The sequence below is a fragment of the Equus quagga genome, chromosome 3, assembly GCF_021613505.1.
Source record: "Equus quagga isolate Etosha38 chromosome 3, UCLA_HA_Equagga_1.0, whole genome shotgun sequence".
NCBI classification, from domain to species: domain Eukaryota; kingdom Metazoa; phylum Chordata; class Mammalia; order Perissodactyla; family Equidae; genus Equus; species Equus quagga.
The window spans coordinates 100656239-100665006 of NC_060269.1; the positions used below are offsets into that span (position 1 = coordinate 100656239).

General features: G+C 38.7%; 1 protein-coding gene across 1 annotated transcript; it reads right to left on the reverse strand.

The window, feature by feature from the left end:
* Positions 1-946: 946 nt before the first annotated feature.
* Positions 947-8505, reverse strand: SMR3A (submaxillary gland androgen regulated protein 3A). The gene is made up of 3 exons (XM_046657226.1): positions 8396-8505; positions 6255-6323; positions 947-1873 (listed from the first exon to the last, which is right to left on the reverse strand). The coding sequence occupies exons 2-3, from the start codon at positions 6306-6308 to the stop codon at positions 1112-1114; spliced, it is 816 nt and encodes a 271-aa protein (XP_046513182.1). The 5' UTR covers positions 6309-6323; positions 8396-8505; the 3' UTR covers positions 947-1111.
* Positions 8506-8768: the final 263 nt, after the last annotated feature.

Below are 8768 nucleotides of genomic sequence, written 5' to 3' on the forward strand. Positions count from 1 at the left end.
TTTTTTTTTTTCTTTTTGGAGGAAGATTAGCCCTGAGCTAACTGCTGCCAATCCTCCTCTTTTTGCTGAGGAAGACTGGCCCTGAGCTAACATCTGTGCCAATCTTCCTCTTTTTTTTTTTCCCACCCCAAAGCCCCAGTGCATAGTTGTATATCCTAGTTGTGAGTCATTCTAGTTTTTCTATGTGGGATGCCACCACTGCATGGCTCGATGAGTGGTGTGTAGGTCTGCATCCAGGATCCAAACCAGCAAACCCCAGGCTACCAAAGCAGAGCACATGAACCTAACCCCTCAGCCATGGGGCAGGCCTTTGATATAATTTTATAATTTATCTTGCTGCCATCTCTTCCCTTTACTATGCAGGGAGTCAGGAACGCTCAAATTTTTCCTTGACTGCTTATTTGGCTTCAAGGTGTGCTGTTAGTTCCTTATTAGCAATTTACCCTTCTCTGCTTAGCTCTCCACCCTGGGAGGATGACCATACAAACTCCGTCACATGGGTTCCCTTGCCTGTGAGATTTTGGTGGGAGTCCACTGATGAAAGCAATAGGAGAAGGACAGAGGAAGGGGTGTTATCCTGCTCTCTCCCTGCTGTGGGCTGCATTGTCTGGCAGTAGTTACGTCCCTCCATAGAAATAGGTTCCATGGGGTGGCCTTTCCCTCCACTGTCTCAACTCTCATTCAGGCTCTGGTATGGCTATTTGATCCCTTTGCCCCATTAAGCCTAGGCACATTACCCCTCCACTGTGGCTAGACCCTGACTACCTCAACATCCCTTCTTGGTTCATTTAATCCTGCCCAGTCTCTTTAAGAAGATCCTTTATTAAATGCCTTTTTTTCATAAAGGGTCTCTGTTTCCTTCTGGGAAGTAGACTTATCAGCTGTTGGTAGGTAATAAAATATAAGATAGAGTGGGAGTTATCATGACAGTTATCATGGCAATAGGTGCATGTTATTGCTCAAATACTTTATTTGTTTTGTGTACTGATTACACGGTTGGTTCCATTGAAATAACTGAAGTTCATTTCTCCTAAGAGCTCACAGTGGTTTGGAAAATATAATTTCTCATATCTTCCTATGAAAAATGGCAAAGGATTTATTCCAAAAACTCTTAAAAGTTATATTTTTTGATGTAGTTTTGTTGTGGTTGTATTTTTTGCTGGAGTGGTGAATTAGTGGTAGTTGTAATTTGAGTAGTAGCTGTAGTAGATGCTGCAGTGGTGGTTGCTGTTGATGTGGTGGTGCTGGGTTCTGTTGCTGAATAAGTCGGTACTGTTGAGGAAGTGGTGGCTTCTGTTGTGGTGACAATGGGTTCTATGGAAGTGCTGGTGGTGGGTGCTGTGGTGGTGGGTTCAGTGGAAGTGATGGCTGCTGGGGTGGTGGAAGGTTCAGTGCAAGTGGTGGTGGTTGCTGTTGTGGTAGTGAGTTCTGTGGAAGTAGTGGTTTCTTTCGTGGTGGTGGTGGGTTCTGTAACGGTAGTGCTTGTGGTTGTAGCTGTGGTGGTTGTTTCACATAGGGTTGTAGGGGTGGGGCAAGGAGGGCAAAAAGGAATAAAGGGAAGTTGGCCTTTTGGCACCTGAGGAGGTCCTGGAGGGTAAGGTCTTTGTTGGAATGGTGGTTCTGGGTAACCTGGAAAGGGTTTAGCTTGTTTAATGGGTCCCTGTGGAAGGGGTTGAAATGGAATGCGCCCTGGGCCAAAGGCAGGAGGAGGAGGAATGCGCCCTGGTGGACCAGGAGGAAGAGGTAGCGGAATAAGTCCTGGGCCACGGTGAGGAGGAAGGCGTGATGGATCCCATCCTCGGTAGGGTTGAAGAGCCTGTGGCAGCTGGCCAGGTGGATATGGTCTCCTGGGCACTTTTTGACTCTCACTGGGCTGTGGAGATAAAAACCAAACAAAAACAAAAAACAAGGTTTCTAAATTTGATCATTTAAAGTTCAAACATTAGTTTATATACTTTTAAAAGTCATCTAGTCATATATTTCACTGAGAAAGTGAGTTAGAAAAAAAAGAGAGAATTTCTCTTCCCTTCCTGAAGTCTGGGCACTCAAGGAGAACTGGGATAGTATTAAATGTAAAACAAAAGACAACTTTCTTCTCTGACCTACAGATTTTAGAGGAGGCCAAAGCGCCTTGATTGCCTAATAGAAGAGACCTCCTTTGGAAGTAGTTTCAAGTGGAGATAAATGGAACTATCTGGGAAAATTCTTTCCTACTCCCCATACCAAGAATTCAGTGTGATTCCTGGCTCTGAACCATTGATTAATTGTGGAAGTATTTATTGAGAAACTGTAACATGTAACACACTTTTTTAGGGGCTAAGGAAAACAGAATTAAGGCATGAACCCTTTCTACATTGGTCTGAAATCTAGTAGAAATTATAACCCCCCAAAGTACAATGTAAGACAATACAATAAACAATCTATGGGAAGTACTATATGTAGTGTGTTGGTTAAAATGAAGACACTAGAGTCTGATTGCTGGAGCCAATCCTTCTACTTTTGCATGCTAACTGAGGTGCTACACTCTCTCTGCTTCTGTTTTCTCATTTTTAAAATGGTTCTAGAAATTGTTCCTACCTTATATAGTGGTTGATAGGACTGTATTTAATGTATGTAAAGTGCTTAGACACAGTAAAGTATGGTAAGGACTCAATATAAATTTGAGCTATTTTGTACTCTGTGATTATCAGGCATGGTGGCTGGTATATATGGTAGCAGTTCAAGAAAGAATTGATAAATAGTGCAAAAAAATTCTAGATGCAATAGCAGTTTGGGGGGAAAGTTTAATTTTGGCTAAAGGAAGAGGATTATGGATTGCCTTGTAGAAAAGATAACATTTGAAATAAGGCTTAAATAATAGAGTTGAAACAGGGAGGAGGAATTCAAATTAAAAGAATGTTGTAAGCAAATGAACAGGGTGAGGAAAATACAAACCCTATTCTTGGGACAGTCAGAAGACCAGTTTGTCTGGAACAGAAGTTTCAGGAAGGCGCAAGACTCCAGTCACAACCTTTGACTCCTTGCCTCTGTCTTTCTGCCATATTGCCCTAAGAAACATCTTACTTTGGGATCGATTCTACACAGACTACCTTCTCTATTTCTACTTCCAGGCTGGTGAACATTGCTGGGGAATGCCACAAATCCCTAAATATTAGAAACACTAGGGATTCATAGTATCCACCCTCATCTGGCTCCTCAGCAACGCTAACCCATTCTCCCCAGCTTCCCCAAAAAAGCTATCTTCGCAGCATCTACATTCTTTTCTATGCCTCTTCCCTCCCACCCCCAAAAGAAGATGATCTTGCCTTCTATTTCACAAAATTGAGGCCATCACATGGAGAATTTGGCTGTTCTGCCCACATACGTATAAAGCTCACTTATATACGGCTGTTCCCACTTTCTGTTTATGACCTTCCTTTTCTCCTGTATTCTGTGTCTATCTCCTACACGAGCTAATGATAAGCAAAATTTTCACTTAACCTGATTCCAGTCTGCTAGTTACTTCCTTGAACAAGGCAAAGAGCACAGGCTCTTCCCCTGAAGATGTTTGCGGGGAACAAAGCCGGAAGAAGTCCTCAGTCTCTTCTCAGCTTGGTTCTATGGCCTCTGCTGCTCAGAGCCTTGCTATTCAAAATGTTACTTGCTGACCAGCAGTATCAGCATCACCTGAGAGCTTGTTAAAAACGTAGATTCCTGGGCCCCAGACCTATTGGATCAGAATCTGCGTCTCTGCAAAATCCTCAGGAGATTTGTATGCCTATTAGAGTTTCTAGAGTTTTGAGAAATATTAGCTGGCCTAACTTATTTGATAACTACTTATAATCAGTTTAGTTCACACAAAGGGTTTTGGTTTATTTTTGATAATTCTTTTTACCATAGCCCATTTCTGTATACTATTTTATTTATATTACCTTTTTTTTTTTTTTACTTTTACTCTTTTTGCTTCCTTCAACTTCTGCTTCTTGTACTTAGGGGTTGGAAACTGCCAGACTGACAGCTTAACCAGAGCAGCATGGAGAGTATATTGTGCTGCAGACAAAGGATTGTGCTGTGTGGAGGATGGCAGATCCTGGCTAAAGTGCTGCCCTTAGCCATCCTGTGTGCCTGGCAGACATCCTCATCAATCATGCACCCTTTGTCATGGAGTTTAGACTTGGCCCATAATCCATCCCTGAGCCATACTTCAGATATCCTGTAAAATGGCATGAGTTAGCAGGTAGGAGTCAGAAACCTATTTGTTTTTCCTGGGAGTCAACTACACCGATGCCCATTCACTCACTCTGTCATTCAGCTAATACTTAATGAGGCCTTACCTCATATCCAGCAAGGTTTAGTTCTAATACAAGAAAATCCATACACTAAGTTCCAGGTTTTTAAGACATGGAATCCTCTGCTGCTTATATAAATGGGATTCTATGACCTTTAAACTAGAAAAAAGTGTGTCTCAAGTTGCATTAGTCTTGCAGTCAGGCCTCTGGAATAAAAATGTGCCATTAATTCATAAGAATCTTCAAGATTGAAGCTTTGTATAATGTTCCTCAGAAGTTGCCTCTACTCAATATGAAACAGAGGGTTGTAGGAAGGGGAGCAAAGATAGCGTTTTCTCTATTATTGTCTTTGAAAAGTACTGTAGTAACAAAGTCATATTTCATTTTACCCAACTTTCCCAAGTTCATTTGTCTAAGGAACTTCCTTAGTTTTTGAAAAATCTTAACCAGAGTTTATCAGTGTGGTGAGAGAAGTCATATTTGTCACAATGCTTCAAAAACATGTGTATTCTAGCATGATAAATTTGATAATTAATTATAATCATTGGCTTAAGACTTTTTTATTTGATATATTGATTTCAGTTGAATTTACCTTACAAGCTTTGTTGGTATACCTTTATGTAACTATAACACAATGGTATGAGAAATTAATTTAAAAAAAAAACTATTTGAGTGGTCTCAAACTTCAGCATGCATATGAATCCTCTGGAATGCAAGTTCCAAGGCCCCAAAGCCAGATAGGCTTTTTTCCCTCACGCTTGGGATAAGCCCTGGAGATAAACATTCTTAATAATTGGCTCAGGTGTTTCTGATACAGAAATCCCTTGGAATAAAACATTGTTCTACTTGAACTTCATATTGTAGATGAGAGTCTGAGCTCAGTGAAAATAATTGAGCTCAGATTCTCAATTATTGTCCAAGAATATTTATGTGAACGTCATTAAATGTATCAGAATAGTAATTCTGCTCTATCTGCTTGTATTATTGCTAGAGCTTGTTGACATATATTTGTTCATTGTGTAACGTAGACTGATTCCTAAATAGTTTCCTTCAGGTAAATACTGTGAAATGAAGGCCCAATCCATGAAGGTCCCAATTTTGAATTCAACATTGGTTCTTCCTGTGTCATCCAGCACTGGACTCAGCGCACAGTGGATTGCCAGCAAGTATTAAGAAGTGAAACATACTCTGAGCCCTCTCTCTCCTCTCTAACTCCCACCTCAATGTTAACATACCCTAGGGTAACTGTTCTTTCTCTGAGGTTCATATTATTCTATTGAGGTTTATGGCTATGGAATTTATCATTTGCTACTTCTGCATGATTCTTTTTGGATGTTCTATAGAACCTAATCAAATGCTTTTTAAAAGTTTGAATTGTCACAAGTGTTTCTTGAGTGAATAACTTTTCTTTTTCTGTTTTTATTTTTGTTCAAGTGAAAAAGTAGAGAGTGGAATAAAGTAGGACTTTACTCTCCAGTCAATTAAGGGGAACGTTTTAGCTGTAACCAATGTGTTTTTAGACATCAGAAAGGCTTTCTAACTTTAAGGTCTTTACAGATATTTTCAATAAAAACTATTGTATAAACAGTGATCTGTGCATTGATGCATTATGTTGTCCTTTTAGAAAATTTATCTTGAATCTCCAACTTTATATTTTCCCATTTCCTGTAGCCTTAAAACATTTAGTAAGTTTAAATTATGTTTTTCTCACAGTTTGATTATAGTTTTTTGAAAGAAAAAAAAAGGGAAGAGACGTTCTTATATCTTTCCCAGATTCTGCCTGCCCTCTGTCTCTTCATGCCCATAACTACTGACCAGATAATCAAATGTAAAAGAGAAACAGAAAGGAACATAAGAACAAGTCTATAATGATTGACATCTTGACACTATATTATATAAAGGACAACATCATTGACATCAAAACTTTTGTTGAAGTTATAGTTAATAAGAAATACATAAAAAATGTTTAGAACCAGGAGAACTTACCGTGGAACATGCAATAAGAGCCAACAGGCTGAAGATGGAAGTTAGTTTTTCCATTCTTTAATGTTGCTCCTGAAAGCAGGTCAGTGGTTGTCCATGGTTAGTCAAATTGATCAACGTTATTTTTCTTAATTTAAAATCAAAATTTGGAAAGGATTCTAGTGCATGTTATGTAATATGACCAAGAAAAGCACTACAGCCTTTTAAAGATATGCTTGGCATTTTGGGGAAAGGGAGCAGCATATATGTACAGTAATATTGTTATGTTTGTGATATTTGATAACAAAATGATGGGACTTGTATTTTATGAAAGGTAGTTCCCAGATAATTGTTCAGATACATTTAGAAAATAAAAGCATTTTTGGAAAGTCCCTGTTGCCTCTGGTGGTGATTACTTTGGAAAGACATAACTTATTTGGGTATACTTTTGATAATCTTTGTTAAAATTAGTCAAAACTTATAGATTTCTGTATCTGTAGACTCATGACCTGGATAGTGTTAATGTGACTGGACTATTGTAAAAAATAACTTAATACAATCATTTTTTAAAAACAAAAAAGTTACTCTGTTATATTTATCTGAAGGGAAAAGAATTGTGCAATGTGTATCTTTCCTTCAACATCACTCTACTAAGGTATCATTGCCTTGATATGTTTTTTTCCCAAGTGATTCCCAAAAGCCAATTATTGTCTGTCAATGTCTGAATTAGAAAAAGAGGTTCTGTTCTTAATCTGATTATAGTTTTCAGCAATATATCACAATTACATGGCAACCTGTGTTCTGGGAGGGCAAAGTTCAAGCACTGTCATGATGACAGGTTGCCTTGGGGTCTGTCATCTGTAGTAGCTGTAAAAATGACATAGGAAGAGAGGTCCACAAATTCTACAGTTGTATATCCCTTTTAATATTGCTTTCTCAAATAAGCTGTATTTTTTTTTTATTGGCACCTGAGCTAACATCTGTTGCCAATCTTCTTTTTTTCTTCTTCTTCTTCTTTTCCTCAAAGCCTCCCAGTACATAGTTGTATGTTCTAGTTGTTAGTGCCTCTGGTTGTGCTATGTGGGATGCTGCCTCAGCATGGCCAGATGAGCAGTGCCATGTCTGCGCCCAGGATCTGAACCGGTGAAGCTCTGGGCCGCCAAGGCGGAGCACACGAACTTAACCACTTGGCCACGGGACCGGACCCTCTAATAAGCTCTCTTTAAAGGCAGTTTAAAAACACATAAAAAGCCAAACTCAAACAAAAACAACAGAAATGCAAATCTATCCTTATATGTCTGTACCACTCCTACTCATGATTGACTTCAGAGACCATTAAAATATATCAGCAGAAAAGAGTCAATGGATTGTGAAATTGGATATAAACTGCAACCAGGCAACATGAATGTTCTTCTTAGATTCTTTCAGAGATTATAAAGATTTGGTGAGCTTTACCACTGGCATTAATTTTCCTTAAAATACATCTGAGTATTTTAGGTAGAATGACTATTTTTATTTTTTCTTCAGCTTTATTGTGGTGTAATTGGCAAATAAAATTATAAAATATTTTAAAGTGTACACATGATGATTTGATATATGTATACAATGTGGAAGGATTCTTCTCATCAAGTTAATTAATACAACCATCATCTCACATGTTGATCCTCTCTTTTTTTTTGTGAGAACATTTAAAGACTACTGTCTTAGCAAATTTCAATTATACACTACAATGTTGTCAACTATAGTAGTCATGTTATACATTAGATCCTCAGACCTTATTCATCTTAAATTGAAAATTTGTACCCTTTTACCCTCCTCTCCCTATCCGCGCCCCCCCCCCCCCCCCCCCCCCCCCCCCCCCCCGGCAACCACCATTCTACTCTCTGTTTCTGTAAGTTCGGCTTTTTTTTTAGATTTCACATATAAGTGATACTATGAAGTATTTGTCTTTGTCTGTCTGGCTTATTTCACTTAGCAGGATGCCCTCCAGCTTCATCCATGTTGTTGCAAATGACAAGATTTCCTTCTTTTTTTTTTTTTTTAAAGGCTGAATAATAATCCATTGTATATATTTACCATACCAGGAGAATGATATGCTCAAGAATATGAGCAACAGTTAGAATTCCAAGAATCCAAATCCTCCCCTCTGTGTTTCAAATACCTACCTTGGCAGGAGATGCTTCTTTGGAACAACCAAACTGTTGATTAATCTTACTTTTTGCAAGATACTCAGTTTAGGTTGCTGCAATTTGAAAATTCAAGAAGGAAACTAACTTCCACAGAAAAATCTGCCTTCTTAAATACCTCTCTCTGGATTTCTATTGGAGTTGAGAAAAACGTTGAGGAAAGGTCATCTTCTGAGGTGGTTTTCTTTACTCAAACAAAGAAATGTTGTGGTTGCCAGTTTGGCAGCTTCATCCATAGAACTGTGATCCAGTCACTAACAGGCCCTGGAGAAATATGCAAAATACTCTAATACAGTGGTTTTCAAACTTGATGGCACATTAAAATTACCTAGGGAGCTTTAAAAAAATTCCC

Coding starts and splice junctions, on each gene's coding strand:
- SMR3A (XM_046657226.1), bottom strand. CDS start 6,308: ATGGAAAAACTAACTTCCATCTTCAGCCTGTTGGCTCTTATTGCATGT. Junction 1,874..6,254: donor CTCTTATTGCATGTTCCACG/GTAAGTTCTCCT, acceptor TTATCTCCACAG/CCCAGTGAGAGTCAAAAAGT.